At 30.8% G+C, this 13,332-nt stretch overlaps 10 protein-coding genes across 10 annotated transcripts, besides 2 other annotated features; 5 read left to right on the top strand and 5 right to left on the bottom strand.

Annotated features, from left to right (window-relative positions):
- Positions 1-1,088: part of a mobile genetic element that runs on past the window's edge.
- A 636-nt stretch (positions 1,089-1,724) lies between these two features.
- On the top strand, positions 1,725-2,270 carry TVAGG3_1008000 (spectrin binding; the record flags this gene model as incomplete). The annotated part of the gene is made up of 1 exon (XM_001309223.1): positions 1,725-2,270. One exon carries the CDS (start codon positions 1,725-1,727, stop codon positions 2,268-2,270), a length of 546 nt encoding a protein of 181 aa, XP_001309224.1.
- Positions 2,271-2,788: 518 nt separating this feature from the next.
- Positions 2,789-2,820: a mobile genetic element.
- Positions 2,821-2,931: 111 nt separating this feature from the next.
- TVAGG3_1007980 (structural constituent of nuclear pore) lies at positions 2,932-3,311 on the bottom strand (the record flags this gene model as incomplete). Its single annotated transcript, XM_001309224.2, has 1 exon — positions 2,951-3,154. The coding sequence occupies one exon, from the start codon at positions 3,152-3,154 to the stop codon at positions 2,951-2,953; it is 204 nt and encodes a 67-aa protein (XP_001309225.1).
- A 117-nt stretch (positions 3,312-3,428) lies between these two features.
- On the bottom strand, positions 3,429-3,647 carry TVAGG3_1007970 (uncharacterized protein; the record flags this gene model as incomplete). Its single annotated transcript, XM_001309225.1, has 1 exon — positions 3,429-3,647. The coding sequence occupies one exon, from the start codon at positions 3,645-3,647 to the stop codon at positions 3,429-3,431; it is 219 nt and encodes a 72-aa protein (XP_001309226.1).
- A 132-nt stretch (positions 3,648-3,779) lies between these two features.
- Positions 3,780-4,273, top strand: TVAGG3_1007960 (regulation of cell shape; the record flags this gene model as incomplete). The annotated part of the gene is made up of 1 exon (XM_001309226.1): positions 3,783-4,241. The coding sequence occupies one exon, from the start codon at positions 3,783-3,785 to the stop codon at positions 4,239-4,241; it is 459 nt and encodes a 152-aa protein (XP_001309227.1).
- A 61-nt stretch (positions 4,274-4,334) lies between these two features.
- TVAGG3_1007950 (uncharacterized protein) lies at positions 4,335-5,311 on the bottom strand (the record flags this gene model as incomplete). Its single annotated transcript, XM_001309227.1, has 1 exon — positions 4,457-5,311. One exon carries the CDS (start codon positions 5,309-5,311, stop codon positions 4,457-4,459), a length of 855 nt encoding a protein of 284 aa, XP_001309228.1.
- An 820-nt stretch (positions 5,312-6,131) lies between these two features.
- TVAGG3_1007940 (uncharacterized protein) lies at positions 6,132-6,371 on the bottom strand (the record flags this gene model as incomplete). The annotated part of the gene is made up of 1 exon (XM_001309228.1): positions 6,132-6,371. The coding sequence occupies one exon, from the start codon at positions 6,369-6,371 to the stop codon at positions 6,132-6,134; it is 240 nt and encodes a 79-aa protein (XP_001309229.1).
- A 263-nt stretch (positions 6,372-6,634) lies between these two features.
- Positions 6,635-8,503, bottom strand: TVAGG3_1007930 (positive regulation of MDA-5 signaling pathway; the record flags this gene model as incomplete). The annotated part of the gene is made up of 1 exon (XM_001309229.1): positions 6,635-8,503. One exon carries the CDS (start codon positions 8,501-8,503, stop codon positions 6,635-6,637), a length of 1,869 nt encoding a protein of 622 aa, XP_001309230.1.
- Positions 8,504-9,601: 1,098 nt separating this feature from the next.
- Positions 9,602-10,978, top strand: TVAGG3_1007910 (uncharacterized protein; the record flags this gene model as incomplete). The annotated part of the gene is made up of 1 exon (XM_001309230.2): positions 9,602-10,978. A coding segment is annotated over one exon (1,377 nt), but the record flags the coding sequence as incomplete, so codon positions are not given.
- A 408-nt stretch (positions 10,979-11,386) lies between these two features.
- On the top strand, positions 11,387-11,752 carry TVAGG3_1007920 (ribonuclease inhibitor domain-containing protein; the record flags this gene model as incomplete). The annotated part of the gene is made up of 1 exon (XM_001309231.1): positions 11,387-11,752. One exon carries the CDS (start codon positions 11,387-11,389, stop codon positions 11,750-11,752), a length of 366 nt encoding a protein of 121 aa, XP_001309232.1.
- A 560-nt stretch (positions 11,753-12,312) lies between these two features.
- Positions 12,313-13,179, top strand: TVAGG3_1007900 (RNA 2',3'-cyclic phosphodiesterase family; the record flags this gene model as incomplete). The annotated part of the gene is made up of 1 exon (XM_001309232.1): positions 12,313-13,179. The coding sequence occupies one exon, from the start codon at positions 12,313-12,315 to the stop codon at positions 13,177-13,179; it is 867 nt and encodes a 288-aa protein (XP_001309233.1).
- Between the last annotated feature and the right edge of the window lie 153 nt (positions 13,180-13,332).

The following is a 13,332-nucleotide window of genomic DNA, read 5'->3' as shown; positions in this document are numbered from 1 at the left end:
GTAAGGCCAAATAAAGTCTATCGTCGTCCCAAAAATATTGCTCGAGATGGTGTTTTACTAAGGCCCAAAACTTAAAAAAACACAAAAAAATTAACTTTACTCTTTTGAGATCCTTATCAGATATGCATCAATTTGATGCAGTATCGCAGTTCAAATCTGATTTTTTAATGTAGATGTACTCTAACATCCTTTAAAAAATGCAAAATGATATTAATTAAGCTTTTCATTTCTGTATCATACACGAAACAAAATCGTTCATTATACTAAAATTTATCAAAGTTTGATTAATGAAAAAATAATATCTAAATTTTTACATTGAGTCGGCTATTGATATGGTTAATATTAAATCTTGTAAAAATTGGCATTATCCAGAATAATACCCACTAAAATACACAATTTTTTTTAAAAAAATTTTATCAATTGTTATGGTATATCTTTATGATAATGAATAAAATGCTTCTTTTTCATAAGTAAATACATAATTTATGCTTAAACACAAAAAATAACATGAAAATTTTTGGCCAACATATCTAAACTAAGGATAATGGTTTGAATATATAAACAATAATACTTTGTCCAGGGAATTAAATTTGTGCTATCCAATTGTCAATTCTTTGAATTTTTTTTAAATGCAAGATATCCCGGCATTAGCCTCAATAAATATATATATTATGCATCATAATATTAGTTTGTAATGGCATTAAAGCGAAATTCCTAATTTCTTCTCAATTAAATTCCTTGAAAAACATTGGAATTAATGATTGGAAATAGGTCAAAAAAATTCCTAATATAAAACTTATACTTAAGATAAAATTAAAATTCGAAAATATCTATTTTTCAAAACACGCATCCAAAAGCGAAAAAATTCGAAAAAATCATGTTCTTATAAAACTCACTGATTTTGCAATTTTTATGAGATTTGACGTGATAGAATATATTACCATCTTATTGAAACATATGCTTCATTGTTGTATTCACATAATATTAATCAGAACACTAGGAAAAGTGGATTTTCGAAAAATGACGATAACGATTATTTGCAAATCGCCTCTCAATTTTGAGAGACTTTCAATTTTTACAGTGGACCCTTAATTATATTCTCTTTCTTTTCATATTTATCATTGCTCTATTACATTATCTTTCTTTTCATGTTTATCATTGTTTATATGAGTTGTAATGAATACCTCATTATGTCAATTCTTAATGATTTTAGAGGCTGCAAAGTATTGATTCTACATCTACACTTAGCAGCTTCTAATTCCTAATTTGTAAGTGAAATTTCATTCATATATTTTTCGGATTTTTTGAAAAGTAACGGTTTTTTTAAAGAAATCAGACCATGGATGTGAATTATGAATACATTGGTGCTCATATCAGTGATTATATTAATAATGATAATTTTTTCAATATATATGAGATAAGAGATATCAAAACAATCCTGAAATATTCACGTATGACCGCTGATGAGTACGTTTCTTTTCTCAAACAATCTTCATCAACTATTGGTTCCAAAGAATTATATATCTGCTCACGGAAAGCAAATATTACTATCCAAAACATCGGAGAAGCTGTTTCAATTATTAAATCTGTCAAACAATATATGAAATTCAATATATTTGATGGTATTATTGATGTTTTAAATCAAATCATATCGAAATATATTTTACCTAGAATCTCTCAACTTAGGGAATCTGGCGATTTTGATACTGTTTACAAATTCCTTGATGAACTTTCTGCACAAAGAGATCATGAAACAATGTCAAAGGCTTGTGAACAAGAACTTTGGAAAAAAGACGACAATTACAGGAAATGTGTTTCATGTTGCAAGTATACAAGGAAATCTTAATCTTGTCAAATCTCTCATTGAATGTAATTGCGATAAAGAAACAAAGAATAATAATGGTTGTACTCCACTTATTTTGGCATCAACAAATGGCCAACTTGAAGTTGTTAAATATCTTATTTCTGTTGGAGCTGATAAAAATACAAAAGCCAATGATGGATGGACCCCACTCATTAGCGCATCATTTGATAATGACAAACCATTACCAAAACAAACAGAAAAGAAAGAAGAGCAAAAACGAGCCAACAAATCATTGTTTGATGAGGACGAACCAATTAAACCAGCTGAAGATCAGAGAGAAAAACGAGCCAAGAAATCATTGTTTGATGAGTACGAACCAATTAAACCAGCTGAAGATCAGAGAGAAAAACGAGCCAAGAAATCATTGTTTGATGAGTACGAACCAATTAAACCAGCTGAAGATTAGAGAGAAAAACGAGCTAAACTAAGCAAACGAACCAAGAAATCATTGTTTGATGAGGACGAACCAATTAAACCAGCTGAAGATCAGAGAGAAAAACCAGTCATGAAATCATTGTTTGAGATTCTCTATTCTAGCCAAATAATATAATGCAATCAAATTATATTAACAGTTAGATTTAGGGTGAACTTACCTATTTCTGACATTTTCTCACAAAATCAGTAAATTTTTATTCTCGAAAATCCTAATTTTAATAAAATAGGGCGAAAATTGAATGAGTGAAGCAGTTTTCAATTTTCGAACTATTTTGTAATTTTTGACCAAGATTGATAGCTTTACAAAATATGTTCCACATATCAAATTACAAATTTTAATAACATAAAAGTATAACAACCATTTACATTAATTTTTTCCGATGAAAAATATTATCTTATCATCTTATGCTAATGAAACATATAGTTAACCATTAATGGTTAGGATATACAACTGTTGGAAAACCCCGAAATTAAAAAAAAAACTCCGGTCCCTCTCAATTTTGAAAATTCAATATATCCATCAATATGAGATTTCATGACTTAGAATCAAAGTTATTATATTAGTGTAATATAAGCTATAATATTATATTATGATGCATGGCGTAGCATTGCTATAAAATTAAAGAAACAAATATCAAACCAATTTTTTATTTAGTCTTCATCTTCTTCTGTTTTGAACTTTCTTGTACGAGCGCAGCGTCCTTTCTTCATTAATCTTCTTCTTGATGTTGCTTCTACACCTTCCTCTGGTGTCTCAGTCTTTGCTGCCGCTGAGTCATCGTCAGCTGGTGCTGCTGGTTTTCTTGGTCTTGGTCCTCTCATTGGCATTGGAGCTCCCATTATTCCTCCTGCCATAGGACCTTTGACTAAACCTGCGAGTGCAGCGATCTTAGAGTTAACTTTGTTTCCTCCTGTCGCTGATGTCTTCGCTTCTTGTTTAGGTGATTGTGCTGATTTCTTTGGTGATTCATCTTCGTCAAACAATGATTTCTTGGCTGGCTTTGGCTTTGGAGTGTCATCTTCTTCATCGAAAAGTGACTTTTTAGCTGGTTTTGGCTCTGGTGATTCATCATCTAGCAAAACTGCTTTGGTGCTGGCTTTGCAGTTTCCTCCTTCTTCGGAGATGCTGCTAGTTTGGCCTTTGGTGCTTCGTCTTCGTCATCATCAAATAATGATTTCTTGGCTGGTTTTGGTGTTTCTTCCTTCTTTTGTTCAGCTGGTTTTGGTGAAGCAGAGAGTGGCTCGTCTTCGTCGAAGAGCGACTTCTTTGCTGGCTTTGGAGATTCTTCCTTCTTTGGTTCTTCTTTCTTTTGTTCTGTTGGTTTAGTTGATAATGGTTCATCATCATCAAATAAGAACTTTTTAGCTTGTTTTTGGAGACTCTTCCTTCTTTGTTTCTGTTGGTTAAATTATCCAATCATCGAATAGAGGATTTAACTGAGATATTTGACACGAATTTACATGTCAGGAAAAAATCATTGAAATGGGAGAATTGACTCCAATTGAGCTTGCTTATATAAAAGAGAAAACAGAGGCACTATACGATCACCCATTAGCTTGTATATTCCGTCATCCTGTTGATCCTGAGCATGATGCCCCAGATTATTTGGATGTTATCTCACATCCAATGGATTTAGGCACAGTAAAAGAAAAATTAAATAAAGGAGGATATAAAACATCTGCAGATTGGTATAAAGAAGTTTCACTTGTATGGGCAAACGCCAAAAAATATAATAATAGCAAACAATCCTTAATTTGGATGGCTGCCGATATTTTACAAAAAGAAGCTGCAGAGTATTATTCACATATACCCAAAACAGAAATAGATCAATGGTCTCTAAAGATTTTTGAATTATCCAAAGAAATTGAACATTTACTATCAATTGCTCCACATGAATCTATTATTCATGCACAACCTGAACTACTTCAAAAAGTACAATAAAGATTTGTTATTTATACTTTGTTATTAAAAATTAAACTAACTTTTTAATACTAAACTCATTAAAAAATAATTGATACTTGATGATTCCAAGAGAATTCATTCATTTTTTAAAGAATGATATCGATATAAAATAAAAAGCTTAAAAACAATAATAAAACTCGCCGAGAATTTTATTAAGATAAATAACATAATTAGATGAAAGACAAGATAATGAATTATAAGTCAGATTCAACACTTTCTGCTAATTTAAGAAATTCGATGCAAACTGGATCGCGCAATAGCTCGGCCATATTTGCTTTGTCAAATGCATGGCATTCAACGTTCTTGTATAACCAGCAGAAATGAGATTTGAGATTATCATCCCAATGAGCGCGATATTTGAGCATGCGTTCTACCAGAGTACAGATGCCTTCTCTATCAACTTCAGCAACTTTATCAACGCGATCAGCAAAGATTCCTGCAATTGATGCGAGTTCCCAGTCAATTGTGCCGAATGGGAACTTCGAAGCAAGTGCCACAAGTGATTTAAAGGCTCCTCTGAAACAAAGACCACCTGTTGGAGTGTTAATTGCAGTGACCATGAGATATAAGCAAAGTTTATCAACTTGTGGGTCATGGCATGACTCCATTGTATTGAGAATTGTTTGCATGCGGCATTTAAACATTGTTTCATTGCCATGAACAACAAGTTCACGTGCAAAACTTACTAAGTAGAAAATATAACGTTTGAATTTAAGTTCTTTGCAGCGAAGGTTAATAAAATCGACTCTATCAAGTGTTAAATCGAATAAATTATTTTTAATGCATTGTTTAACTGTTAAATCTCTGGTTGTAGGATCGTTTAGATATTGTGTGAGATTCGAAATCATTGATGTTGTTGTTGTTTCTTCCATGTGATCAGTTGTTAGCATTGTTTTCATTAATTTTGCTCTTTTTACGATTTCTAAATCAATTGGATTAACCTTTTTAGGTTCTGGCGGTGGTGCCGTTACCAAAATGTATACAATTGGTAATAATGAAAGCAATAATAATGCTTTAACATAAGCAATTAAGAATGGAAGAACTTTCATTTTTGTCACTTTTTTAATTCCATATTTCATATCTCAGTAAGATGAATATCTATTTGATTGGTATCATTTTTTGGTCCATTTAAATGTTTTTATACTATGTTTGGAGATTATTTTTGCCCTTCTTTGTTGTTATTGCCGAGTTAATGCACTTTTGATTGACTATTTGATTTCGAGTATAGAATTTTAAATATGTTAATCATATAGTTTTAATGTAAAGGATTGTGATGTGAACGTGCGTCTAAACAATGTTTGATATCAAATCTCAAAATCAGATTTATCTAGATTTAGATTTCAAGAATAATTGCATTCATCACAAACCACATTTCTTTAAGATGGCCTATTAAGCAAGTAAAATAATGAAATTGCACAACAAAATGATAATTATTGGCGAAATGTTAAAAATATTAATGATCAAGCAAAAAATATATTCTTTTAAATTAACAAATATCATGATAATAAACAAACATTAGTATATTTTGATAAAAATAAAAAAAATCAAAGATAAAGCCAATATTTTTCTATAAATATTTGACAATGCCTTTCAGAATCTTGCTGGACCAAGTACTTCTTTGAATGAAATACTTTCTGAAATAGAATTTTTAAAAGTTAGGAATTTGTTGATGAATTGTAATGAAAAATAGTTTTTGAAAAAATACAAATTGTATGATATAGTGGAATTGAAAGTAATTTGGTAAATTCGAAAAATATAATGAAATATCCAATAGTAGAAACAAAACTAATGAATATGTAAGATAAAATTTTGTTTTGTGTCATACTTCTTGTGAATAAAACATATCTAAAAGCATTAAAACAAAAAAAATTATAATAAAATGCAACAACAACTTTTGTTAATAACTGGTTCTTGCGATTTAGGTTCTCTTGAACTGTTTAATGCATTTCCATCAGGGCGACCGCTGTGAATTCTATATGATATAGGTTGCATGTCAACAGTATCAGCACTTGAATCTTTAATTTGAATGTTTGGTTCAAGAGGAATCAGAGGCACATCATTCGGCGTTTCTTCTGTGAATTCTGATGTTGAAGTTTGGGGTAAATTCATAAAAAGTGACAAAAATAAAAATAGGGATAATAGTAACGAGTTTGGAAATATCATACAAGCAAAAAAAGATTGCATTACCTCATGGTATTCCATTAGAAAGTATTTCATTGGACGTACTTCAAGAATCGATATATTTGTTCCATGATGATTATTTTTACATTCGGAAAAGGATCTACAATTGAAGTCAGTGATGATTTAAAACTCAACATGGAATTCAGATATTTCTTTAAAGATAACGAAAAAAATAAATATTTTACTTAAGTTTATTCATCAGAATATGAATAATCCGAGTAAGAGTAATATTCAGTTGAAGATGATAATTCATTTTTATTAGTGTCAGCTGGTATAAAATTGCTATGATTCTTTTCATTTGAAATAGATTCATTAGCCGGATCATTGTATGAAATATTTGGGTCAATCATCTTTCGAACTTCGATTTCTTCAGGAGAATTGCAATTTGAAAGACATGATTTGGCTAATTCTATATGTTTTTCTTGAATTTTGGTTAATTTTATATCGAGAATATATTTTATTATATTGAATCTTTGATTAGAAATTGCAATTGTTAGAAAGTTTTCATCAACATTTTGATTGCGAGGATATTGAAGTAAAATCGTGAAAATGTCAAGGTGTCCAAGCATGACGGATCTCAAAATAGGAAGATCATTATTTGATGATTGTTGAGTAGGAACAGCATCGTTTGTAATTAAATATTTAATAATTTCCAAATTGCCCGAAGAAACAGCGAGGAAAACACAATTTTCATTTTCTCTATCAGTATACAATGTTGAAAAACCAAGTGATACTAAATGCTTGATTAATTCGAAGTTGCCATTCTCGCATGCAATTAATAATGCGTTCTTTCCTGAATTTTCATTAACATAATTAGCATCTAAGCCATTCGTAACTAGAAAGTCAAATATTTTTATACAGCCGCTGATCGAGGTACAAAGAATTGCATTATCTTTCATTGAATTAATAGCTGCTTTGTTGCATCTGTTGTTGATAAGAGATTCCACAAGAATGTAATTGTTCTTCAAACACGCAGAAAGAAGAATTGTATTTTGTTGATCATCAATAGTTTCTGATAATCCAATTGTACATGCAACTTTAATTGTGTAGCTATCATTCATTTCAGCCTTTTGAGAAAAGAAGTTATAAATATCATCAAAATTGTTTTGTATTTGAAATATATCTAGAAATTTCTGAATTGAAATTTCTCTCGTTTGATTAGATTGTAAAATTTCACAAGTAATGGAAACAAATGACATTAGTTGGGCATTCTGAGTTTTAATCTCCAATGGATTCCTCTCATTAATATTGATAAACTTTTTGTTCATTTCCAAAATAATTGTGTGATATTCTTTATACTCATCATTCTTGACCAAATCAATTATGCTGCTCATTGCTGATGGTTTTATTTTCTCAACATCCATCTTTTCAATTAAATAACCAAAAATGCTACTATCATTAATCAATTCGAGCAAAAAAATGTACAAATGATCAACATATTTTTCATTTTGAAAATGGCCAAGTTGTTCGCATTGAGATATGATTCTATCAATGAAATCTTGATTATCACGCAATTGACATACACCTACTCTGCAGAAATCAATGAGCTCATTAATTTCAATATTTATAACATTTGTTCCAATGAAATTTATTATATTTTCGAGAAGTTCATTGAGATTGATTGATAGAGATTTTGGTAAGATTATCTGATCTTCATGAGTTCTTTGAATAAAAGTTAAATATTCTATAATTTTATCAAACGAAATATTTTTCACGTTAATTGTTGAGGAATACCATATTATGAAGTCCTCAATTTCTAGTTCAAGACCGATTTGATAGAGTTCTTGTATCATTTCATCATTATAATCATTGACAGAGACTTCGCTTTTTAAAAATAATTGAATAAGGATATCAAAAGTGCGATCATTAACTGAACTTATTTTAATTTCCTTAATTATATCACCTCTCAGAAAATCTCTCCAGACTTTTCTGCTGAAAGATCGGACGAGTTTTAATGATACTATTGCTTCATGTTTTCCATCAATTAATTTGACTTGACTGTCTCGATTTAAATCTTCTGTGAGTTTTCTATGAGCAAGTGTAGCTACTAATGCATTCATATTTTGACAAATATTGGATTTTGTGATTTTATGGTTATTTTATGGATATATGTGAATTTTGTGAGGATTCTACAGCAACGCAATAATATTTTATACATGTCTGTCCAGACCTAATTTTCATCAAAATTTATAATAAATTTGGCGGTCCAATGGCAAAATCACAAATAAAAATTCGCGAAATTTGAATACAAATGCTTTTTAAAAAAGTGTTTGTATGGATTTCGAGAATCCTAATTTTCATAGTAAAAAATTCATTAGCCAAATAAAAAATTCTTTCACTCATTCAAATTTACTCATAATATGCAAATTTCAGACTATTATTTATATCTGATTTTGAAGCATAAAATAATAGTTCCTTTCATAGATTTTCCATTTTTCTGTTTAATATCTATTAAATTGATGACATTAATGATTGCTTGATTTATTCACCAATGTTTGATATTCTATCCTTAATCGAATATTTCGTTTCACTTGGCGTAGATAACAATGCAAAAGATGGTGATGAACTAACTGCACTTCATATGGCAATCGGCTTGACACTTTTTACAGGCTTATAAAATAAGCACGTAAAAAGTATCAGAACCTATTAAAATATGTATTCACATTTTTATCGGCTTGCAGCTTTTCAGAAAAAGTGTGAAACATATTTTGAATATTAAGGCGATCGAATTTTTGCTTTCACATGAAGAAAATAATCATTATGTAGTAATTGATAGTTGATAAAAACTTGTCACTTATTTTATAAAAATAAGGTTAATTCTGAGTTACCAAAGAATGCAATAAATTGTGATTACAAAAATTGAGAGTCATTTTTTTCCAATGAATTTTTAAAGGTATTTGTTATTATTTGTTCTATGTGTTCAAGATGGTATTGAATATAGCAAAGATGGTCGAGTCCTTATCCGTGCTCCAGATGGTTTCAGTGGTGATGTTGTTATTCCTAAAGAGGTTGTCACAATTGGAACCAGTTCAGAACTTGTTGGGAGTCCATTCTTCAAATGTAAAGACAACATTCGATCACTATCATTCTTCCCTTCATCACAAATTCAAAACATCTGCAGTTTTTGTTTCAGTCAATCCTCATTAGAAAGTGTTGATATGCAATATTGCACATTATTAACATCCCTAAATAACTCTGTCTTCAGATTTTGCACAAAACTCCAGTCTGTCACTCTTCCACCTAATATTGTTGAAATAAAAAGTGGATGTTTCAATGCAGCTTCTTTATCTTCTGTTTCCATTCCAGATTCATTAGAAACTATTGGCGAATGGACATCAAAAGATGGAGGTGTTTTTGCAGGAAGTATTTCCTCAATCACGATCAATCCGACATCAAAACTAAATAAGATAGGAAGTGGTGCCTTCTCTAATTCAAAATTAAGTTCAATTTACATTCCAAAATTAGTTACCATTTTAATTCCTTCATGTTTTGAAAAAGTTCCGTTAGAGACAATAATAATTGATCCTGCAAATAAATTCTTCAAAGCTGATAAAATGTCTATTTTTGGCGGAAATAATAATAATACTTTATTATTCGTTTCTGTTCGTTATACAGGAGCATATACTGTTCCTAGTTACGTAACAAATATCGCCTCTCAAGCCCTCAAATATAATAACATGGAAAGCATTAGTATCCATAGTGAAGTCTCTATAATTGGTGAATGGGGTTTTGCAGGATCGAATTTAGTAGAAATTGTGTTGCCAGAAAAAATACATATAATTTCTCCATATCTTTTTGAATTGTGCCAAAATTTGAGAAGTGTGAAGTTTTCAAGTGCATTAACAAATATCGAAACAAGTGCTTTTTATGGATGCAGTTCACTAACAAGCATCGTGTTCCCACAAACATTAGTCGGTATCGGTGAGTCTGCGTTCTATGGATGCACAAGTCTCGTCATCAATTCAAGTCAGAATTCTAATTTCAAGTATGAGAACCAGATGCTTCTCACTGACCAGAAGACGACGATCTCCGAATTCTTTGGTGATAACTCTAACCTCGAAATCACAGCACCTCTCGGAACTACGACAATTGGTTCACGAACATTCATGAACAAACATCTGAAAACTATCAAATTCCAAGGCAACACGCTTACTCGTGTTGGTGATTTGTGTTTTACATCTTCAACTATCCAGAGTATTTCATTTCCCGATAGTTTGAGCATCTTAGGAACCAACTGCTTTGAAGGGTGCCAATTTCTGACAAGTGTTTCTTTCTCTAACGCATGTCCTATCACAGAGATTCCAGAAAGGTGTTTTTACAGCTGCAAGAATCTTCAGATCTTGACATTACCAACGTCTATTACTACATTGAAGTCATATGCATTTTTCAACTGCATCAGCATCAGCGACATCGGTCTTAGCAACACACACGTTTCTGTAATCGAAAATTACTGTTTCATGAATTCAGGAATCAGATCTCTGTCTTCATCCTCTAAGATATCATTAGGCTATGGCAGTTTCACTAACAGCAATATTTTTGAAGTCAATATCAAGACAGAGTCTATTCCAGAAGAATGTTTCAAAAACTGCAGTTCACTCACATCATTGACACTTAACGAAGGCATCACTTCCATCTTAGACTCATCATTCCGTTCATGCATCTCTTTATCTTCATTCACCATTCCATCCAGTGTTAAGACTATCCGCTTCTACGCATTCATGTCATGCACACAGTTGAAGACTGTCACGTTGTCTCTTCACAGCGAGATTAGCGAGATCAACGGCGGCACGTTTGCCGACTGTCCTCTTTTGCAGTCCATCAAACTTGATCCAGATGACAAAGAGTTCAAGTTCAGCAACGGTGCTCTCACATTCTACAACAAGACTAAGATCATCACATTCATTCCAAGCAGCAACATCCAGACATTCGTTGTTCCATCTGCGATGGAGAGTATCGGCTCATGCTCATTCTACAATTGCATCAATCTTGTCCGCGTCATTTTCAGTGGCAGCCGTATTAATACTATTGACTACATGGCATTCTATGGTTGCAGTAAGCTTTCATACATCTTCCTTGGCACTGATACGCACGTCACATCCATTGGCACAAATGCCTTTGAAGGATGTTTTCTTCTCAACAGATGTGGTTCAATCACATGTCCATCTGTAACAATTCCTTTATTCGAAGAACATAAAATATCTAAAACATCATTTCTAACAGACTGTGACTACTTCTGTCAATCACTTAACAATGCTAAATCTTCTTTCATCTCACCAATAAGCTTAATCACTCCTTTCATACTCATGTAATATTATAAAAATTTTTTATTCATTATTCTATCCTTTATAAATTAAAACAATTATTTATTTTTTGATGTATATTAACTGAACATTTTACAAGTCTCACATATGATAAGACTTATCAATAAAGCATTAATATCAAATAGGTTATAACAAAATGCTGCAATTAATACATAATAGAATACAAATCAGCGGCATAAATCTTTGTAGCACATTTGTTTCAAATCAACGAATTATGAATAAAATATTATTAATTTGATGTGCATTATGTGGGCCTTTTAGAAGTCATACATATGATAAGGCTTATAAATGATTTTTCAATGAAGCATTATACATAGTTTTTCATTTCCCAATTAATGATTTGAAAACTAGAAAGCTTAGTAGAATTTCAAATTAAGAATTGCTTTTGGCAATTATCAATCTTTACCAATCTTTACCCATCTGAGATATGTTAATTTGGGAGTGTTATAATAATTGCGCCTTTTTCAATTGCATTAAAACTTTATTTAGTGTTTTCAAGCCCAAAAAATAGATATTTAGTATTTTATTTAGTCAAGTCAAAATTTCAAATGAATGATTATGAAGAATGTCTTCAGCTTTATTTAGAAAATTTAGGTTTTCAGGATTTTGTTACAGATGAAAATGATGTAATCGATTTAGTTGATCATGTTATCTTAAATAAAGCACAATTTAAACAAATTGTTAAAATTATTGATTCTCTTTTCCAAAAAAATTCGGTTTTGAACATTGTTAATCATATTAAAACAGAAAATGAACCTTTAAACAATTTATTAGTTGAAAAATACGAAAAAATTATCAAAAAGAAAGAATTTCGCGAATCTTCTTTCACATCAATTTATCCAAACTTGGACGAATATCCAGATAAAGTTAGATTATTTTCATGCATTCGATTAAGCCAAGAAGCAGCAAAGGAGTTACAAAACTTGCGTGATAAACTTAATTATTATTATAATTATTATTACAAACACGATAATGATTTCCACATTACTGTATTAGATTATTTTGAGATTCCGAAGTCCGAAATCAAAAGAATCCATGAAACAATTTTGGAAGCCGCTAAGAAAACACATCAATTTGAACTTGAGTTTTCTGAACTCGGAAAGTTCGATCTTGCACATCCAGGCGGTCTCTCAGTAATTCCTTACGGTACAGGAATACCAAGTTTCAAAAAACTTCAGCACGACTGTCTAGATGAGTTCAATAAAGTTTTCAAACAAACCATTCGTATTCCTAAACCACATATATCAGTTGCTTTGAAATATAATGGCAACAAAGACACTGCACAAAATGCAAAATATTCTGATTTTAAAATTCGAAAAATATCTTTCAAAGTTACAAAATTTGAACTTGTTGTGTCAAATTACAACACACCACAGAGATATTGGACGATTTATTCATATAAGCTCAAACCATAGATTTCTCTGAGAGTATTAGTTATTAGTTTATTTAAACGTTTTTAAACAATTTCTAATTTTTTTTATGGTTACTCAAGTTTTCTAAATTACTTAATCGATACACATCAAAAAATAAATAATTGTTTTAATTTATAAAGGATAGAATAATGAATA

This window comes from Trichomonas vaginalis, chromosome I, assembly GCF_026262505.1.
Source record: "Trichomonas vaginalis G3 chromosome I, whole genome shotgun sequence".
Lineage (NCBI taxonomy): Eukaryota > Parabasalia > Trichomonadida > Trichomonadidae > Trichomonas > Trichomonas vaginalis.
This window is presented reverse-complemented; position numbering and strand designations above follow the sequence as displayed.